Consider the following 22,342-nt stretch of genomic DNA (forward strand, 5'->3'; position numbering starts at 1 on the left):
TTTCTATTGAAGCCTTATGTAATGTTATATCTCTCTGTCCCAATAAATTCAATGGGTAGATAAGGTAAGACAGCTAAAAAAAATCTCATAATTATCATGAAATGTCATGTTTCATGTTTAAAGCGTACATGAACTTTTATAAACCTTTTATTGATGTGCTATGTGGAGCTTTCAACTGGACACAGGCAGGAGCACTCTCTGCTCAGCTCAATCCTGTCATGGCGCATAGGTACAGGATACCAATGTCCTGTGCTAGAATTTAGCCAAGTTGAAGGGGGTACAAGCAGGAGCAGCGATGCATGCGCCAGCCTATACAATGATTGCTGCTTCCCCAACGGAATGCATACTCCAGTTCACTGCTGATGTCAGTGCTGTACTAGAAGGCTGATTCTAAAGCACTTTAGCACCCAAGACTTTGGTTGCCTATTTGTATGGAAAAGTAAAGTATATTAGAAAAATAATTTTAGGCTATTTAGAACATTATTAAAGAAAGTTTTATAAAGTGTAGTTACTCAACAACACAAAAATGTAGTTACAAAACTACACAAAAATAGAAGTATTGCCCTCAGAAACCAACCAAAGTCTTTATGTAAAGTATTTTAGGTAATCATAAAACAATCACAATCATATTTACCCCTAAATAGTCTGAGAAATATATGTTCAAAATATACAGTAGATAAAAACTTAATTAAGTATAGAATAATTATAGTCATATTTTTTTTTAATTGTTGAGTGTTCCAAATCGTGTAGTTCAAAGTTTGGAAGGATCAGTTATTAAATATAGCATTATGTGGTCCATATTTCAAGTGGGAGCTGCTCTGGCTAATAAAGGGGATTCTGAGTGGGGGGACTACCCTATATGCCCTAGGAGAGCATTTGGAAATAGGTTCTCTTCTTTTGACTATTCCTACATGGTAGAAAGGTTCCCTAAAAATAAGAAGATCACAAAGTATTTATTATATTAATCCGCCATAGATCAACTGTAATCTGCGGGGAAACTTAGCAGGAAGTGTTCAGTTTCTCTCCAGTGCCACCTCTGGAAAAATGAAGCATTGCACATTGTTCATTCAAATGTATGGTCATCCTCTATAAAGCAGGACAGGACAGGTCCTCCAGGGCAAGTGACGCTATTTATAATCACTCTCCACTCTAGTCAAGAGCTAACCATCCAGAACCGATTACCCCTCTCTCTAGTAAAGGGTTTTTCCAGTTTAGAAACCCATTTTCATTTATCTTGTTCAAGAGTCTCATCTTGTGGCCAGAAGGGACAGTGGATTTAGAGAACGCCTCTAACTTTGGAGAACCTCTTCTGCCCTATCTTCCATAGACAACACATTAACTTGAATGGACATTGTTTAATGTTTCATTTCTCCAGTGGTGGCGCTGCAGGGGAAATTCAACACACTGCCAGGTTCCCCCACAAATAACAGCTGATTGCTAAGGCTTTCAAGAGGAGACACAATGTGGTGAAAAAGTTGGGATTTTCCAAAACAGAGATTCCCAATATCAATATGAAAATGAGTTCAATAAGCTTGACAACCTTTTTAAGAATGTTGGAGAAAAATAGCAATGGCCAACCTATAAAAACCTTGATCTAATTGGGTTTTATGGACAACAATTCATGTGGTTTTATACACATAGCCCCAAATATGTTGTATACAGTATGTCGCCTGAAGAAGGAGAAAACATCTTACCTTCCATTGCAGTTGTCAAAACAGTAGCAATGCTTTGAGCCCTTTGTCTAGGGGTTAGATCGCCCGTCATATCTACTGAGATTTTATACGAACTTCTTCGTCTTTTATTTATGTCTCTTTCTGTTATAGTGCCCTAAAAAATGACCAGCACAAAGTTACTTAATTTGTGCCGTAAAAAAAAAACTGAAAAGCAAAGATGACCAGTTATTAAGAAACACGTTTTACGCGTCATTTTCATGTGATATGTTTTTGTGAAATAGGTTGTCTCATTACAAACCATCTCCTAGATGCGAGTTGGCTGCTCATTCCTTCTCCAGCAGTCACTACAGGAGGAATATGGTATTACATGTGGCCATTCAGATGAATGGCTGTCATTGTAAATACATGGATAATGGACTGGGCCTGCCATAGTGAAAGCCACTGCTTGTTTATGGGCATATGGAAAGAGTCTGTTGTGATGAGACAACCCCTTTGATATTAATTAGTATTAAATACCACACTTAAATTGCCCACAACCAGGGGCTTAACTATAACTCATAGGGCCCCATAGCAAAATAAGATGGAGCCCCCACTGCCTAGTGTATGAAAATTAAAACAGCAGCATAACAAGCAATAATTAAATGCATGTATGAAACAAAAAACTTTATTTATTGACAAAACCCAACATATTGTTATTTCCCACAAAAATGTACAATTTCATGCTCTGATGCTCACCGTTGTCCTGCGCTGTATCGCGCAGGGCAATGGCTTGTTTGTTTATATTTTCTCACTGCTAGGCTGAGGCTTCTGCCTAGTAATGTTGCCGGTAAAGTCACCGGCACTGATGGGCGGGCTTTAGCGCTGCCCTAGTCCTTTTACAGGCTAGGACAGCACTAAGGCTCACCCTTCAGTGCCAGTGACATCACCGAATCTCCATAAAAAGCCTTTGCCCTGAGCGATTCAGTGCAGGGCAAAGGAGAGCCTCATATCAGGGGGGCCGGAGGGATGAAAGTGGGGATATGTCCAGGTTATTTGCTTTAAAAATTTATCAAAAATGTAGATGAAAGTTTCTGATTCCTAGGCCCTCTGAGTGAATGGAGCAATGGCCACACATGCTTGCGCCACTCTATTCATCTCTCTGAGACTCTACTAGAGAATGGTTTCTCTTCGGCATTCCCATAGACCTGAATGAAGCAGCAATGCGCATGTGTGACCTTCGTGGTCAGAGGTCCTCCACCGAGCAGACATCTATCACCAATCATGTGGATAGATGATGTGGTTTTATGGTTGGACAACCCCTTTATAGCTATGGGAGACACTCGGGTCTTAATCCATCCGCCGCTGGTGTCAGATGCTCCACAGTTATTAAGAGGTGTGCATCTCTTAATAATTTCTCACACCTGTGCAGATCTGTGCACCAAAACTGAAATCTACACCAGCAAGGGAGCAGGTATAATCTATGCCAGTTTTCTGGTACAGATTATAAGAAATATGCCCAGCCAGCTATACCCAGCCCCGTATCGCCCACTTCCCACCCTTTAAAAGTGGCAAGCAAGGTGCAAAATGCCATAGAAGTATTAACATTTTTGTGCAAGTGGGGCATGTGCCAAACCTTGTGACACTTGTGAAGCCAGTTTTCTGTTTTATTGTTCTCTTATGTGAATTTTGCATAATTCACATATAATAGGGCTAAAAAAAAAATACATGACAATTTTTGCTCTGCTACTTCATTATCTCTTCTATAGTTTCAGTGTTAGGCTTTGTAAGATTTGGAATTATCAATCAATTCTGTACTGGATTATGAAAAGTGTTGGCCATGAAATGGCAGATAATTGGAATATTACTGTATTAAAGGTGTTGTCTCAGATCAGACAATGGAGACATATCATTAGCATATGCCCCCATTGTCTGATAGGTGCAGGTCCCACCTCTGGGACCCGCAACTATATCGAGAACAGAGACCTGAAAGTGGTGTAGGGTGAACAGCACATGTGCAGTCACCCTCCATTCATTTTCTATGGGAGCCACCAAAAATAGCAGAGCGCTGGCTTGGCTATTTCCGTCGGGCCCATAGAAGTCAATGGTAGAGGTGACCAGTCATGCGCGGTGCACTCCCATTCACTTCTATGGGGAGAGTGCTCGTTGGTGGCCGGACTGGAGTGCTCCAGCCACAACTTTGCTGGGGCTCTGTTCCCGATATAGGTGAGGGACCCGCACCTATAAGACAATGGGGGCATATCCTAGAAATGTGCCCCCATAGTCTGAGATAAGACAACTAGTAATGGACGAACATCGGCCAGGACGATTCCCGAACGCGATCAAATGTTAGCGAACCGCACGTTCGCGGCAAGCCCCATTCACTTTAATGGCAGGCGAACCTGAAAAACATTCAGGTCATATCTGCAGCCACCAAATACTTACTAGAAATACAGTTAGATTACAGGCCCTAAAGATTATGCATTCACCGTACAGAAAAGATCAAGTCATTATGTGGCTGGAGGTATATTAGGCGGTCACCGTACAACAATTTTACTGTTGGCCAGTTACATTACAGGCCACAAAGATTATGTATTCACCTAACAGAAAAGATCAAGTCATTATGTGGCTGGAGGTACATTAGGTGGTCACATATAAAAATTCTACTGTTGGCCAGTTACATTACAGGCAACAAAAATTATGCATTGAACGTACAGAAAAGATCAAGTGATCATGTGGCTGGAGGTACATTAGACAGTCATTGTATATCAATTTTACTGCAGGCCAGTGGAGTACAGCCCCCAAACATTAGGCATTCACTGGACAGAAAACATCAAGTGATTATGTGGCTGGAGGTATATTAGACGGTCATTGGATATAAATTTTACTGCAGGCAAGTACAAATACATGCCAAATACATATGTTTAAAATAACTAAAAATATAAAATTGGATTAAAAACATGTCTAACGAAATCCCCTCTTGAAAAAACCTCCAATGGTAATAGGTGAAATTCAATTAAACGTGGTTGTCACAGGTGGTAAATTCCTCTGAGATCCATGCCTCATTCATTTTTTTAAATGGGAGGTAGTCCAGACTGTTGTGAGCTAGGCAGTGCGCTTATCGGTCACGATCCCCCCTGCTGCGCTGAATGTCCTTTCGGACAGGACACTCGACGTGGGGCAAGCCAAGAGTTCCATGGCAAATTGTGCCAGGTCTGGCCACAGGTCAAGCCTGCGCACCCAGTAGTCAAGGGGTTCCTCGCTTCTCAGAGTGTCTACATCGGCCATTACCTGATGTAGTCGGACACCTGTCGGTCTAGGCATTCCCTGAGGCTGGATCCGGAGGGCAGCTGTCAATGAGTTGGCTGCAACAATGATCTCATTAGTGATGAGCGGGAGGTGCCATATTCGATTTAGCGATATTTCGCAAATATTCGATTAAATATTTGTCTTATATTCGTCATTATTCTATTTATTGCGAATAATATGCGATTTAATTATTCACGTATTGCGAATTTTCTTTTAACTGTATAAGGCAACTTTCCTCTGGCTACGGCTAGGGTAATATGTGTATTTAACGAATATTGTCTATATTGCTATAACTTAGTTTTTTGAGTATTCGTAATATTCTAAAAAACAAAGTTATAGCAATATAGAGAATATTCGTAAAATACACATATACACTGTACTTCAGATAATATAGTGCTATAATCTTTTTTTTTGTCAAATTTTTTTTGCCTCTTCTGAACTTCAGTTTTTGAAAAAATGTACACTATAAAAAAAAAAATACTATATCACTATATTAGCTAAATTACAGTCTATATGTGTGTTTTACGAATATTCACTATATTGCTACTTCATCTTTTAGAATATTATAAATATTCTATTCTCCTTCTCCTCCTCATTCTCCTGCTCCCCCCAGGAACCATCCTCTGACTCCTCTTCAGACTCCTGCTGACTTGTCTCAGATGGAGTAGCCCCCTGGGAATTCATTCAGCATTGCGACTTGCTCATCTTCCTGCTCCTGCTCCTCGACGGCTTGATTAATGACACAACGCAATGCACGCTCCAGAAAGAAGGCGTAATGTACGATGTCACCGATATCGCCCTGGCTGCGACTGACCAGTTTGGTGATCTCATCAAATGGCCGCAGAAGTCTGCATGCGTCGCACATGGGAAGCCACTGGCGAGGTGGGAAAAAAACCAAGCTCCCAGAATCTGTCCTGCCGCAGAGTTCGTACAAGTAGTCATCAACGGCACGTTTCTGCTGGAGAAGCCTATCAAGCATATACAAGGTGGAGTTCCAGCGCATCGGGCAGTCACAAATCAGACGTCTGACGGGCAAATGGTGTCGCTGCTGAATGTCAGCAAGGTGAGCCATGGCCGTGTAAGATCTTCTAAAATGGCCGAAGATTTTCAAGGCCTGCCGCAAGACGTCCTGGACCCCGGGGTATTTGGCAAAGAATCGGTTCAGGACGTGTGCCATACACAGCTTTTGTGTCATATTGCCCTGTTTCAGCGTGCTCAGCAGATTGGCACCGTTGTCACACACCACTTTACCAACTGTCAAATTGAGCGGGGTTAGCCACTGATCGGCATGTGACCACAGAGCTGAAAGGAGTGCAGGACCGGTGTGGCTCTTGGTGGGAGCTGGGGGGGGGGTGCAGCGGAAGAGGCGTTAGCAGTGGAAAAGGAGGAGTCAGCCGAGGAGGAGACGGAGGATGGAGTAGGAGGAGGAGAAGAAGAGGCAGGCCTGCATGCAATCCGTGGCGGTAACACCAAATCCACAAGGGTCCTACGGGTTGCATGCTTGACAGCCGTCAGAGGGTTCACTCAGTAGGCAGTAAAAGTTATGTACCTTCCATGCCTGTGTTTGCTAGACCACATGTCTTTGGTCAGATGTATCTTGGCACCGACACTGTGTGCCAGAGATACATTCACTTGCCGCTGAACATGGCCAAATAGCTCTGGGATGCCCTTCTGGGAGAAATATTTCCTTCCGGGGACCTCCTATTGCGGTGTGCCAATGGCCACAAATTTTCTAAAGGCTTCCGAGTCCACCAGTTTATATGGCAGTAGTTGGCGGGCTAGCAGTTCCGACAAGCCGGCAGTCAGCCTTTGGGCAAGAGGGTTATCCGGCGTCATCAACTTTTTACGTTCGAACAATTGAGCCACAGAAGCCTGCCCTTTACCAGATAAACATGACAATGGCACAGTGGATAGTGGAGTGGAGGACAAATGGGAGGAGAGAGGAGATGGAGAAGAGGCAGGACGTGGAGCACGGGAGTGTGGCTTTGTGGGTACTTGTGGGTACTTAAGGCGGTCGTCCGTAGGTGAGTGTTGGGCTTACCGCGACTTATGCATTGACACCACAGGCTGCAGATGGCAACACTATTATTAGCAGCTAACACATTATAAAAGCCCACACTGCAGAGCCATGTGCCGGTGTCCAGGGAGCGCAAGATTTGACCGTGCATGGTGGATGGCTTGCTCCAGATATATTTGCAGACTGCTTTTTGTCTCCTGTGCACTGCGAGTTCTGCCTGCTTCTCCTCCTTCTCCTCCCTATCTGCTGCTTCGTCTCTCCCTCTGAACTCCCCTCCTCTTCCTCTATTGTGGGCACCCAAGTGACGTCCATCGACACGTCATCATCGCCACCTTCACCACCACTGACATTAGAGATCTCAGAGTAGGCAGCAACAGCGGGGACCTCCGTCCTTGGGCTGATCTGGGTACTGGCAGACTGCTGGGTGGCGGCCGATGCTACCTCCTCTTCCTCATCCGATGTCAAGAATGGTTGCGCATCTGTAAGGTCTGGGAATGGATGGGAAAATAATTCCTCTGACTCGAGTTGAGGGGCTATGGTGGTGCTGTCTTTGGGGGTGCACACAGCAGAGAGTGAGGAGGGTGCAGAAGCGGAAGGCTGAGTGAGTCACTCAACCAACTCTGGTGCGTCCTTTGACGTAATCGCACGCACGTTCTCCAACTTACCACTTAGGCTCCGGGCTGGTGCACCTGCCCGACCCCTACCACCCCTGTGGAATGGCCTGCCTCTTCCTATGCCTGTCATTTTAAAAATGACCTTGTGACAAAGTCCCTATAGAAGAGCAGTATCTGTGGAAGCAGCTTTATAGAACTCTTTAATAATTATTTGCTGGAAGCAGGTATATCAAACCCCTTAATCAGTTTTTTGGGGGCAACAGGTATATCACACCAGTTGCAATTAGTTGTTCCAATAGGGTTTGTCCCTCTGTATAGCTGCGGTATCACAGCAGAACCGCACACAAATGCTGCACAATACAAGTGCACTATATAGAAAGTATATTATAGGTACGTATATCACACCCCTGCCTCAATCAGTTTTTTTGGGGGGCAACTGGTATATCACACCAGTTGCAATTAGTTGTTCCAATAGTGTTTGTCCCTCTGTATAGCTGCGGTATCTCAGCAGAACTGCACACAACTGCTGGACAATATAAATGCACTATATAGAAAGTATATTATAGGTATATCACACCCCTTCCTCAAACAGTTTTTTGGGGGGGCAAAGAACCGCACACAACTGCTTCATAATACAAATGCACTATATAGAAAGTATATTATAGGTATATCACACCAGTTGCAATTAGTTGTTCAAATAGCTTGTTTGTCCCTCTGTATAGCTGCAGTATCGCAGCAGAACTGCTGCACAATACAAATGCACTATGTTAGAAAGTATATTATAAGTATATTAGAGCCCTATTGATAGCACACCTATACCAGTCCTTAAAAGGACTTTTATGACGCTATTAGCTAGCGTTTGGTGTCCCTAACAGCCTGTCCCTGCTCCACACAGCAACCTCCCCCTACACTGCCAAAAGACTGAATGTAAAATGGCAGCCAGATCGTGTTTATTTATAGGGTAGGAGGTATGTCCATGTGCTTAAACGTCTCAATTGGCTGTCCTGTCCCACTTGATGGATGTGTTATGGGTCAAAGTTCTGCACAATGCAAAAGAATATGGCTTCAGCAGACATAGCCATATGTTCGCCTGTTCGGCGAACGCGAACGAGCAAAGTTTGCTGCGAAACGACCGCCAGGCGAACCCCAAGGCCGTCTCTAAAGACAATCCCTTTAATGATTATGTTGGAAAGTATCAGTGGTGGAGTGTCACCATTGGGCACCGTCCTAACACCTTAAAGCTCAGTCCGTCCCTGACAATATACATACATTTAAAATCTAGTTACTTTGCAGATAACCCAACTGCTCCTGATATTGCATCTAGTATTATTAGAGTAATTACCCACAGGATGATTCAGGTACTTTAAGAAATCAGGACCTTTTCTCCTTCCACCAGCTCACTGGCTAAAAGATCTTGACTATTGTAAATCTGACACATTTATATTGGTACATGGCTCATAATTGCAGCAGGATTAACTGGCAGGAAAATGCTACACAGGGGATTGTATGCACCTAGGAAAGTCATTTCTTTTCTTGAACTGTACATTCCCCAGTGGTTCAGCTCAACTAACAAAGCACCCACGCAGTACTTAAAATAAGACACTTATGGGTAGTTTGACGTCGGAATATGTACTGTATGATTTTCTGGATAATTGATGAAATAGAATGACTGGCAAATTTTTTTCAATTGATCTTTAGATAGCTCTTATTCTGGAAAAAAATGTTAAATCCATAAGGATGAAAATGTCTGCACAAGTACAGTGGATATAAAAAGTCTACACACCCCTGTTATAATGTCAGGTTTCTGTGCTGTAAAAAAATGAGACAAAGATAAATCATTTCAGAACTTTTTCCACCTTTAATCTGACCTATAAACTGTACCACTCAATTGAAAAACAAACTGAAATCTTTTAGGTGGAGGGAAGAAAAATAAATAAATACAAATAATGTGGATGCATAAGTGTGCACACCCTTTTATAACTGGGGATGTAGCTGTGTTCGGAATTAGGCAATTACATTCAAAATCATGTTAAATAGGAGTCAGCATACACCTGCCATCATTTAAAGTGCCTCTGATTAACCCCAAATAAAGTTCAGCTGCTCTAGTTGGTCTTTCCTGAATTTTTTTCAGTCGCATCCCACAGCAAAAGCCATGGTCCACAGAGAGCTTCCAGCATCAGAGGGATCGCACTGTTAAAAGGTATCAGTCAGGAGAAGGGTTCAAAAGAATTTCAAAGGCATTAGATATACCATGGAACACAGTGATGACAGTCATCATCAAGTAGAGAAAATATGGCACAACAGTGACATTACCAAGAACTGGATGTCCCTCCAAAATTGATGTAAAGACGAAAAGAAAACTGGTCTGGGAGGCTACAATTAAAGGAGATTCAGGGATATCTGGCAAGTACTGGCTGTGTGGTACATGTGACAACAATCTCCCGTATTCTTCATATGTCTGGGCTATGGGGTAGAGTGGCAAGATGAAAGCCTTTTCTTACTAAGAAAAACATCCAAGCCAGGCTACATTTTGCAAAAACACATCTGAAGTCTCCCAAAAGCATGTGGGAAAAGGTGTTATGGTCTGATGAAACCAAGGTTGAACTTTTTGGCCATAATTCCAAAAGATATGTTTGGTGCAAAAACAACACTGCACATCATCAAAAGAACAGTTCCAAATACCAGTCAATATTGGCACAAAACCTTCCGGCTTTGGAACTTCATCTTTCAGCATGACAACGACCCAAAGCATACATCCAAATCAACAAAGGAAGGGCTTCACCAGAAGAAGATTAAAGTTTTGGAATGGCCCAGCCAGAGCCCAGACCTGAATCCGATTGAAAATCTGTCGGGTGATCTGAAGAGGGCTGTGCACAGGAGATGCCCTCACAATCTGACAAATTTGGAGTGTTTTTGCAAAGAAGAGTGGGCAAATCTTGCCAAGTCAAAATGTGCCATGCTGATAGACTCATACCCAAAAAGAATGAGTGCTGTAATAAAATCAAAAGGTGCTTCAACAAAATATTAGTTTAAGGGTGTGCACACTTATGCAACCATAATATTTTATTTTTATATTTTTTCTTCCCTCTACCTAAAAGATTTCAGTTTGTTTTTCAATTGAGTTGTACAGTTTATAGGTCACATTAAAGGTGGAAAAAATTCTGAAATGGTTTATCTTTGTCTCATTTTTTTTATATATCATCGAAACCTGACATTTTAACAGGGGTGTGTAGACTTTTTATATCCACTGTATATGCCGCCACATTAGAGAAATGTTGGGAGAGGTGAATGCCTAGTAATGTCCCCTTTATAGGGGATGGAGCTCAGCTTTTTTCATACAGAGCCTGAAATCCCCATCATAGGAGTAGTTAAATAATACAACTGTTGAAATTCAGTAACAATATTGTAGCATCTTTGCATAGAGCTCTGTGTTGTCCCATTCTTCTGTTAATCCTCCTATGAGTTTATGCATAGATTGACTACTGGGTGTTACCATTCCCTTTGTCTATAGGGTGTGTTTCTATAAAGTTGGACCAAGTCTGCATAGATTAGACAATGTCAGATTGCCCCCCTTGACAAAGGAAATGTTAGGACTCAGTTGTCTGTGTCTATACATTTCCAGTAAGACAGAGGAATGCCACAATGCAAGTTTCAAAAAAAAAAGAAGCTGTTCCAGAATTATTTCATGGAGGACACAAATATTTACCGACAGGTCCTCTTCAAAGCGAGATTCTTCTAATTAATTTTCATAGAACAATTAATACCTGCTCCATATGAAAATGAATGATCAATAAGCGAGTGTCATTAATGTTGTGTTGCCATATTTAAAATGGGTCATGGAACTGCTGGGTGGTTATCCCAATAAACCAGAATACCCCATAATGGTATCTTGTTGAAGCTGTGTGGAGATTGGGTGCACATAATAGCCAATCAACATGTGGCCTTCTTGGGGATCCCCGGATTTGACTGACTTGAATTAGGACATGAGTGAAGCCACCCTCCATTCATTTCTATGGGGGCAGCCAAAAATAGCCGAGCGCTGTTTCGGCTGTTTCCATTGGGCCCATAGAAGTGAACAGGAGTGGTGGCCAGTCATGCGTGGTGCGCTCCCATTCACTTCTATGGTGAGAACACTTCTAGCCACCACTTTGCCTGCTCCGTTCTCGATATAGGTGCAGGTCCCATAGACAATAGGGGCATATCTTCGCTATATGCTCCCATTGTCTCAGATGATTATAAGTGATTATAGGTGATTGCTTTCCCTCACTGCATGCTATGGGCAATAAGTGGAGAAATGCAAGTTGGCCAAAAATTTGCTATCAGGTAATTATGTAAAATATTATTTATATCAGTTGTGTCCACACTGTTACCTCTGGATGAAGTTCAGCCCGTGGGTACGAACCACTGACCAATGAGACAACTCCGTTACAGTCCACAGTACTATGCATTTTACCATTCCTGAGCGATGGACTGGTTTGGCTAAGATTGCTACTTAACCGATCTCTTCTCCCAGGCACAGACAGAGAAATGTCCCTCCTGCTGTCATTATCTTCAAGAGTGCTATGTTCATCATCAGCAAAATCATTCTCTGATGCTCCATCCTTGACGTGATATCTGAAGCTAAACGCGCTGCTAAAATGGATACTTGACCGTGTCTGCAAAAAAATAACCACAAAGAACTATATTAAGACGTAGAGGGGAAAAAACATGGAAACTGAATGGTGAATCAGGAAGCCCCTTTAAAAGGGTTGTGCCATGAAAAATACTCTACATTTTTCACACCAGCACATAGATCTGAATACTTTTGTAATTGCATGCAATTAAAAAGTTTGTGTAGCCACTAAATTATTCAATAAACGGTATCTGTATAGCGCCACATGCTGTTTGTTCTTTTCGTTATTTCTTGTCCACCTCACTTATGTGGTCACATGCGCTGAGCTGCCAGCCTGAAATAAATGCTGCCGAACAATTAGAGCAATGAATGGTGAGATCTCTGGTACTATATGATTTGTTGTATTACTGTACCATATGATGTCTGAATTTCATTTTTACATCAATCATGGCATTGACTATGTAAATGATCTTTTGATCAGTATTCTATCAGAGCAATACAAGAGCAAAACCTAGTACTGCAGAAGAACATAGCCTATTACTACTACAAAAGAACACAGGATATTAGTACAGAAGAATATAGCATATTACTACAGAAGAACACATATGATTTGTTGTATTACTGTATCCCTTCAAAATAATGCTGGCTACATCTGTATTACTACATAAGAACACAGCCTATTAAAATATAAGAACACAGCCTATTACTACATAAGAACACAGACCATTACTACAGAAGAACACAGACCATTACTACAGAAGAACACAGCCTATTACTACAGAAGAACTCAGTCTATTACTACAGAAGAGTTGTTACACCAGTGTATGTGTAAACACTATAGCAACCAACGGATTTGACTTAGGGCTAAACCTAAGGGCATTATCATGACAGTTCTCTGGTTTTCACCATTTAACACCATACAAGGTACAGGGACCTGAACATCACTGCCAGGAATGCACCAGGACATTACCTCTTGCAGTAGTTTCCATGTGGTTTTCTGCTGACCCAGGGGGGTCAAGATACAGTGGTGTGAAGCACCAAAGGGACAGACAAACTTCTAGTCAGTAACAGGCCAAGGTCAGGGCAAGCAGAGTACATGCAAACTCATGGAACAGGTCTGAGGTCAGGCCAGTCAGCATACCTTTGTAGGGATCTCAGGAAGTTAAAGAATGGTATTGCTCAGGCACCCTCCAATAGGGGAAGATGCCTTAAGTACTTCAGTGTAAACAGCCATTGGCTAGTGATTATTAGGGTGCGCATTTTGGCCCTTTAAGAGCAGGAGGGGCAGAATGTCCTGTAGCTGAAGATAGAGAACAGGGCTCTGCTGTGGGGGCAGAGAAAAGACAGCGGGTCCAGACAAGCAGCAGGATGCATGAAGCGGTGCCCATGCTCATCCGGGAAAGAGGGGTGGTGGTGGGCAAGGGCCGCAAATATAACAGGAGCACAGCTTTTTACTACAGATGAACGAACGCACCTATTACTACAGAAGAGCACAGCCTATTTCTAGTCTTTTAGGTATCAGCAGCACTTTATGTAAATTTACTACATGATAAAAGCTCCATAGATTCCATGCAGTGGTTTAGTAATTTGTTTAAAGATCGCTAAATTCCCCTGGCTGCCTTGCACAAGGATCTGCACATCTACAGAATGTTTCCAAAATGGCTGACCTGCATTTCTTTGGCAATTCCTGGGTTCATTCTGTCCTCTTCTCTGTTTGTTAGTATGGATGAGCTCTCAGACAAATCATACACTTCACCATCTTCACTTTCTTCTGTGTCTGAAGGTGCTTCTGCTACAGCCTAAAGTGAGAATTGGAGATTAACAAGATAAACTTCAAATTATTAACGCAGCTGTCTGCTATTGATTGACTTTCTTTTTAGAAGGGCCCCTCGGAAAGTCACACGATTTGGAGCCCTAATGATCACCTGTGGTCTGTGGGGGACTTGCAGCAAGGCAGAGGTGCCATCTTGGAAAAGCTATAGATGTTGGAATCTGTATACACCTAGGCACCAAGAGGGGGCTACCACTTCCGGAGGGTCCAGGTAGCCCAGAAGCCATTTTGCAAGTTCTTTTTCCATGACAGATTAGTGTAAGAAATTAGTGAAATGTACGTACACAGTGGCCTACCCCTTAAACATATATGGAGATGACCGTCTCCAGGACATTTATAGCTGGGATTCTGGTGTTTTAATAACCCATTTTCAAACACCGTATTGGGGAATGATAAAAAATAGAAAGGGTTCCTCCATTCAGGACCCTCACCTCAGTTGGACAGCCCATTGATTTTCTTTATGGTGGCATTGCCCTGTGGTTGCAGCAGTCCACCATATGATTGATCCTTCTAACAAAAGAGGGGTTGATCATAGTGGACAACCCCTTTATGTTCTGTATCTACAAGGTGGCTAGAAGTTTCTCAGAAATCAATATCTCTTGTGGTTAAAAAGTTATCAACACAGAAAGTTGCAATAACAACCAGGAATGTTCCCTGTGTGCTCAGCTATTTGACATGTTCAATGTGGTGTCCCTGGTGCTGAACAAGGAGCTGAACGCTCAAAAGTTTTGAACTTTGTGTTGATAACTTTTAAATCACAAGAGGTATTACAAATCTGGCAATCGATTTCTGAGAAAATTCTGGTCTTCTTTGATATGTTTGATAAAATGTGCCCTTGATCCCAAATGGTGGCTTTCAAGATTGAGGCCATGTTTTGTATATAGCCTAAAAGATAGGGTCCCTCACCCATTACTTGCTGGGGTATTCAGATATTTTATTTTCCCTTTCGTTTCTGAAATAAAAGGGTGTCCTGCAATTTTTCACTCACCCTGTATATTATTACAAGTGGTTCCAAAGTGGACCTTTCCTATAAATGCATGAGTAAAAACTGAAACACAACTAGACAGCCTTAAATGTCCACTCCAAGCTTACTTATCTGAATAGGCATTGGTGGTGGTGGTGCTGTACAAATTACCTGAGCGTCCTCTTGTTGTTTTTTCAGTGTTTCCATCATTTTCTTAAACTCGTCACTTTTCTGCTGAGCTTCTTGTAAAGTTGCCTGATTTTGTTCCTCATAGGCCATAGCAACCACTGCTAGAATTAGATTCACCAAATAGAAAGAGCCCAGAAATATCACCAACACAAAGAAGATCATGTAGGTTTTTCCAGAAGCACGTATGGTCTGTAGGGAAGTGGAGCATTATACTATAAGGATGGCAACGTAGACAACTTCAATATTGCATTCATACCCACATGTGTAGTGACCCAGTAGACCACGGCTAACAGTTAATTTGTTGTTAAAAGAGTTACTGTACTTTCCTATGCCATTTGTGTGCTTCCAAAAGCTGAATATGGGAACATAGCTTAGTTTATTATGCCCTACTCAGCTGGAGGAGGCTTGCCCTTTCCTCTCTGAGTCAGCTGCTGTTTAGGCTGCTTCTTGACTGTCCAGAGGGAGTCCTACTCCTAAAGTTCTGATCAGAAAGAAGTAAAGAACTTTCACAAACTGTTTAGAACCAGGTGAGTGCAGGACAGTAAAGATAACTTGGACTTTGCTGCACAGAGAACGGGTCGTAACATCTGGCTCCAGAGTCAGCTATCTTGCAGCTTGCAGTCCCAAATTGGGCCTTTGAAAGACTGGAGAGACTGAATTTAATGTTTCCAAGTGTCTATGAAATACCTCAGAACTGTGTCTACTTTATATGCTTGTACTGCAACACCTATCATCTTCAGTAAAGAGACTGTTAGGCTAGTTTCACACTAGTGCTTGGCATCTCCGGCAGACTGTTCCAGCGGGGAGATGTCTGGATCCGGCACTGACGGAAGCTGCCTGAAGGCCTGTTGGCCCCATTAACTCTAATGGAGACTGGCCGAAATTCAGCCGCAACCCAGCAAATATGCTGAGAATTGGCCAGACTAAAACAGCTGTCTGCCGGAGATGCCAAGCGTTAGTTTGAAACTAGCCTTATATGTTTCAAATGGTCATTGTATAATCCATTCACCTGCCCTCTCACCGCCTGATCTCCTGTCTTGCACCCTGCCATGCACCTGGCATTAACGGCACCCCAATCACCAGAGGCAGGATCCCCTAGAAGGATAAGGATGTGCTGTGAGGGAAAAAGGGTGCACCCTCCTTTCTCTGCACGGGCCCAGGGTGCTTTGCAGTGAGGGCAGCCACTGTGAACCACTACTTCTCCTATCTGTGCCACCACTCCCATCCTCGCCTCCCTTCTGGGTCGTTGCAGATGCAGCTGCTAAGCTTGTAAACATTGGAAACAAGATCAAGATGGCAGGTATCTGTCTTTTCTTAAAGAGGTATTCTTTACTGGATAGGGGATAAATGTTGGGGGTGCAGCCCCTGCCTCCACCTCGATTGCTAAAGTTTGAATGGATCACGCATGCTACAGAAAACATTAAAGAGGTTGTTCATGTTTAGAAGGGTAGAAGGGGACAAACCCTCCACTCCTGTGAAGACCTGCAAAGTTCATTTATTTCAGTAGTGCAACTTAAAAGGTGAAACTAACATATGAGAGACTCATTACAGGCAAAGCGAGATATTTCAAGCCTTTGTTATAATTTGGATGATTATGGCTTACAGCTTATGAAACCCCAAAATCACAATGTTGAGGTCCCCTTTGCTCAGGGGGTATGGAATAATTATCTGACTAGAGTGTGACACGTTGAGCCTAGAATATTGAACCTTTTCCCCAAATTTTTATGTTAAGCTGCATTAAAGCAATTCCTTTTAATTTGCATTACTGAAAAAAAAGGACTTTTGCATGATATTCTAATTTTTCGAGTTTCACCTGTACCTGCTTCCTGACCCTGGCTACTTCCATCTCCAGGCTCTGTTGCTCCACTCAGGTCCCTGAATATAAACTTCCGGTTTGATGCGGCTGCAGCAGCGACCTGCCCCCCTTGCACCATGTGACCATTTGACATGAAACAAGGGGAACAGGTCACTGCTGCCAGTGACTGGCTGCAGCGGTGACAAACCAAGAGTTTATATCCAGGGACGCGAGTGGAGCAGCCGGAGCCAGGGAGTAAAAGAGCCAGGAAGCAGGTAAGTATGCTTCCCTTTGCACGTTTCCCCCTCCCAAAAAATGGACAACCTCTTCAAACTAAAAAATGATGAGAAGAACAACCAGGGGTGTAGCTACCATGGAAGCAGGGGAAGTGGCTGCTAAGGGGCACAAGCTCAGGAAGAACAAATGGGTTTATTTTAGGGAGCAGGGAGCGGTGAGTATAGTGCTCCTAGTCCTAGCTATGGTACTGCCGACTGCTCCCTGGTCTTCTTCTGTGGGCGCCTGTGCTGCTCTAAGTCCTGACAGCGTACAGCTTCTGGACGGGACGTCGTCTGTGTAGGATCGTACTATGGCCTGATACTGTGCAGCGTCAGGTCACAGTTAGCGCATGCCTAGACGCAGTGCTCCACGAAGAGTGGAAGCACCTGCAGGAGGAGAAGCGAGATGAGTATTTTTTTATTTATTCGATCTGAGATTTGCATTAAGGGGACTGGGGAGCTGTTCACAAATTAGCTTTGGGGCCCAGCCAGTTTTAGTTACGACACTGCATACAACAGCCCTGTTTGTAATGTAATGTATAGTTCGGGACACATCAGTGGCACGTCATGTATGTGAAATGCATGACGGTGACCCTGATGTGTTAAAAGTACAAGGGATTGAATTAGTAAAGATGTCAGTCCGTGGAGGGGATATTGATATACCCCTATTAAGAAAAGAAGCGATGTGGACATACAAGTTGCAGACAGTTCAACCATTAGGGCTTAACGAGTCCATATCTTTCGCCAGTTTCATCTAATACAGTAGCCCCATTATACATGGGATGGTCTACATTACAGCTGGACGTCTGATATTGGAGCACGTCTGATTTTGGAGTCGCATATACCTATATGCTGCCTTTTATATTTAAACCTTGGAGTTGATCTGCACACATGTATATGCTGCCCTTTGAAATTTAATAATAACAAAAGGAAGAAAAAAATCTTTAATAAATATAACATAACATGATGTAAGTTGCATCTTGTTTTTTCCATTTTGGTATAATAGGGTCTGTATATGTACATATCGATGTGCATCTATACAATCTGGATGTATGGTATATGTGGATGTCCAACCTGAGCTGCGTGCAACAGTGATGCTTCGTTTGAATCTATCAGTGTTGTAATTTACCCCTCCCCTTTGATGTCACACGACATGGGTGTGAGCGGTACCTGTCTTTTTTCTGGTTATGAATCATGAGGGCACCCCTTGTGTGGATTTGCTCCGGTCTGGAATGACAGTATATGGGCCGCGAATCTCACTCCCCCTGTCACTGCGTATAACGCAATTCATGTCAGGAAGTGTTGGAATCAATTTCGGCATCGGCCGGTCAGGGGGCGGAGCTAGAGAGCCCGCCCCTACTTCAGATTGGATACGGTACCGGGACACGCCTCCTGGTGGGCGGAGCCTCGTCCATATGAACTCGGCGTTCTATCGGCCGCGTGCGGCCATTACAGCGCCATTAGCCATAGCACACCACAGTGCGGCTCTACTGTTTTGACATTAGCAAACAATAAGCTCCTGAAGATGCGTGATAATAACAGGTCACGTGGAAACGCGTAGAGCTAATACATTGTATCAGGATACAGCTCTTTAGGCAGGACTGCACTAGATGCATTTAACCCTTTAGTCAGCCTTGGAGTATGCATGTGATGGATGGATGAGCCAAAATATACTGGCTTTTATGTGTGTGAATGGAGCTTAATCAATTGGCTCTGAGTGGTTGTATTTAGCCAATATTGGCTGCGGATATAAGGCTGTGACCTAGGTATTTACCATCAGCAATACACATTAAAGACTGATCTGTCATCTGCACTACAGTTAGTGGCTGCAAGTCCTTTGAGACTGTTATATGACAGAGGCAGTGCGATCTAATGTATTGAACATTCCTGGTTACATATACCAGGTGGCACAACCTTATCTGTGTATATACATCCTACAGGATCACCGATGATACACACATAGTGCATCCATTCACACTGACTTTAGTGTCCATTTATCCCGACCTGCAGATACATAGCTATTCCAGCTAGCAAGTCGGGTCTTACCCTAATCTTCTTAATGTGCAGAGATATTTGCTCCCTTCTCTGTATACATTTCTAAGATTAGTTGCCTGATGGTCACAGATTGTGACATATGGGTTTCCCCACCCTCTTTTTAAACAGACTTTAAATAAAGCTTTGTTTTTTTATTTTAAACGTTCATCAGGCTGTGATTATCTATGTAATGTATAGTTCCAGTATAGTTACAGTAGTGACCATGACTAAGCAGTAAGCATACAAACACTCAGTAGAGTGCGGTGTACTTACCTTCATATACAGATGTTCCCAGGCGTCCTGAGTCATCAATCGAAACAGGGATAAAAATGCCCACCCGAAACTATCAAAGCTTGTATATCCATAATCGGGGTTTCTTCCAACCTTCGTACAATTATATGACTCTGGGCACTGACTGATTGAAATGACACTGTATTACAGGTATAATACATATAATAATGAACGGTATCATTAAGAAAACGTGAGCATGGACAAAAGGATGACTGCAGTTCCACTCATGAACAACAGATGGCAACATATCAGACAATTACACAAATATAGCAGAGCTCAGTTTGTTGAGAGCAGAAAGTCTAAACTTGTCATTTGGTACAACTCTTCATGTTGTATTAGCTTAAGGCCTTACGTACATGGCTTTGTGGTTGTGCAGAGCTACACTAGAGCAATCATGGACTAACAAGGGCCCTCCTATACCTCTACATGCCTCTGATTTCAGATATTGTGGTGGCCGATTAGGACTATATTCTCTTTAGAAGCATGGCTTTACGAGAGGTCACCGCATATGGCAGCACGCAGAGTCCATGCAGATCTGTAGTATGAAGCCACACATGGCCTCAGGCTTATTCACAGGTTTATCACAATGCACAAACACTGCAGACCCAAAGAGTTAGAGCTCATACATCCGATCCACATTATTTGAGGGTCAGATGAGAACCCATTCACTTGAATGGGGCCGCAAAAGATGCAGATAGCACACCTGTGTGCCGTCTGCAACCGTAAGTCCATTCTGCGGCCCCACAAACAGAACATGTCCTATTCTTGTCTGTTTTAAGGACAATGATAGGACAGTTCTACAGAGGGCAGGGCGTTGCGCTCTTCAAAATGCGAAATTCACATGGCAGGTATCCGTGTTTTGCGGATCCACAATTTGCGGTCTGCAAAAAAGGGCAACGGCCGTGTGCATGAGCCCTTTTTTTGACAAACTCAACTCTGCTACATATTGTATGAGTCAGTTAAAATACATTATAAGCCATACATTTAAAGGGAGTCTTTCACCTAATCTGAGCGTTTTAGACCGCTCAGATCAGGTTATAGACTCTTTAACCCTCATTACGATCATACCTTTGTCTTATGTGTCCCTCGCCCAGATAATGAAAATAATACTTTTTAAACTTATGCAAATTACCTTCTGAAGGTGCCCAGGGGCGGCGTTACTGGGCGATGTGCCCAGAAAAACACACCTCCAGCCGGCGGACGTCACAAGCGGCACCAGAGGACGGCGGGCTGGGAACTGGCCCGCACCTGCGCACTGCTCTGCCCATTATGGGCAGAGGAACATCCTTTCATATTGCGCATGCGCCGGCCGGCTGTCTTTAGTTGGCCGGCGCATGCGCAATATGAAAGGATGTTCCTCTGCCCATAATGGGCAGAGCAGTGCGCAGGTGTGGGCCAGTTCCCAGCCCGCCGTCCTCTGGTGCCGCTCGTGACGTCCGCCGGCTGGAGGTGTGTTTTTCTGGGCACATCGCGCAGTAACGCCGCCCCTGGGCACCTTCAGAAGGTAATTTGCATAAGTTTAAAAAGTATTATTTTCATTATCTGGGCGAGGGACACATAAGACAAAGGTATGATCGTAATGAGGGTTAAAGAGTCTATAACCTGATCTGAGCGGTCTAAAACGCTCAGATTAGGTGAAAGACTCCCTTTAATGGTTATTTTTACTTAAAAATAACTCCAAAGATTTGATTAATTATCAGTGACATATCAACAGGGGTTTATGGAAAATGTAAAAATGGGCAAATCGAAGCCCCACCCACTGGACCACCCAAGTATGCCCCCAAATCACCCACTTTCTCGGAATCACGGGCTGATTCACATAATTGTCCCAGCAAAATCAGAACTGTTGTCAAGTATGCAGGGGTCATAGAGGTCACAACTGCAACCAGAAGTCCACACCACATCTGAAAATGGTATCACTAGCACTGAGCATCCAGAGCACATGCCACAGATTTTTGGGTGATCACTGCTTTCAACTGTATCGGTCTCCTGAGGATGCTGATACAGTTGAAACAGACAGAAGAGCAGGGTGTAAGGAGGGTGAACCATAACATAGTTTCCTCTCTTAGGGTACAGCCACGTGGTCAGGTTTCTCATGCAGTTTTCTAAGCCAAAACCAGGAGTGAATAAAAAAAAAAAACGGAGTCGCACTTTCTCTCCTTTATGATCCACTCCTGATTTTGGCTTCCAAAACTGCATGCAGAAACCTAACCGTGTGGCCGTACCCTTAAAGGGAAACAATAACCATTTGACCCATATATCCCATGTATTTGTCCTGCCATCCTGTGTCATACTGTAGGTCACAGACCATTTTAGGCCATAGTTGCCAAGGACAGTTCCTAATTTTCAGAGACAGTTCTTGCAAATTTAGGGTGTCCTGGGCCAAAAATGAATGAGGCATATGTAAACTCTGCCCATAAATGGGTGGTCCCATACAGTTTAGGGTGTTCCTTGGGTGGGGCCTATTTGTTCTGAATTTACCATCTGGAAAGTTGGTAAGTAAGTATGCTTTAGGCCTGCTCCCTACAGGACAATAGGGCTAAACAGAACATCACCATCATGGTGCAGGCAGAGCAATGACTTCACCGTTTGCTCACCATGAGTGTTTTAGTTTTTTCTGGGTGCACATTTGCCTATTAGAAGTGTAGTGACCAGCTGGGCCACTGCTAAGAGGTTAATGCCATGGTTCTCTGCTGAAGTTGTTAGGATTCTTACTGAAATGGTAATTATGCACCAAAAGTGGTACTAATGTGACTTACTAT

The 22,342-nt window shown here is 43.2% G+C and overlaps 1 protein-coding gene across 1 annotated transcript in view; it reads right to left on the reverse strand.

The window, feature by feature from the left end:
- LOC122944650 (sodium channel protein type 2 subunit alpha-like) overlaps positions 1-22,342 on the reverse strand; it is a 181,434-nt gene that overhangs the window by 73,359 nt on the left and 85,733 nt on the right. Inside the window, exons 11-15 of the mRNA XM_044303168.1 lie at positions 19,563-19,704; positions 15,168-15,374; positions 13,869-14,000; positions 11,960-12,244; positions 1,695-1,827 (exon numbers count right to left, since the gene is read on the reverse strand). Of these exons, the coding sequence (XP_044159103.1) occupies positions 1,695-1,827; positions 11,960-12,244; positions 13,869-14,000; positions 15,168-15,374; positions 19,563-19,704 (899 nt within the window). The remainder of the gene's footprint in view (positions 1-1,694; positions 1,828-11,959; positions 12,245-13,868; positions 14,001-15,167; positions 15,375-19,562; positions 19,705-22,342) is intronic.

The sequence above is a fragment of the Bufo gargarizans genome, chromosome 8 (genome assembly GCF_014858855.1).
Source record: "Bufo gargarizans isolate SCDJY-AF-19 chromosome 8, ASM1485885v1, whole genome shotgun sequence".
Lineage (NCBI taxonomy): Eukaryota > Metazoa > Chordata > Amphibia > Anura > Bufonidae > Bufo > Bufo gargarizans.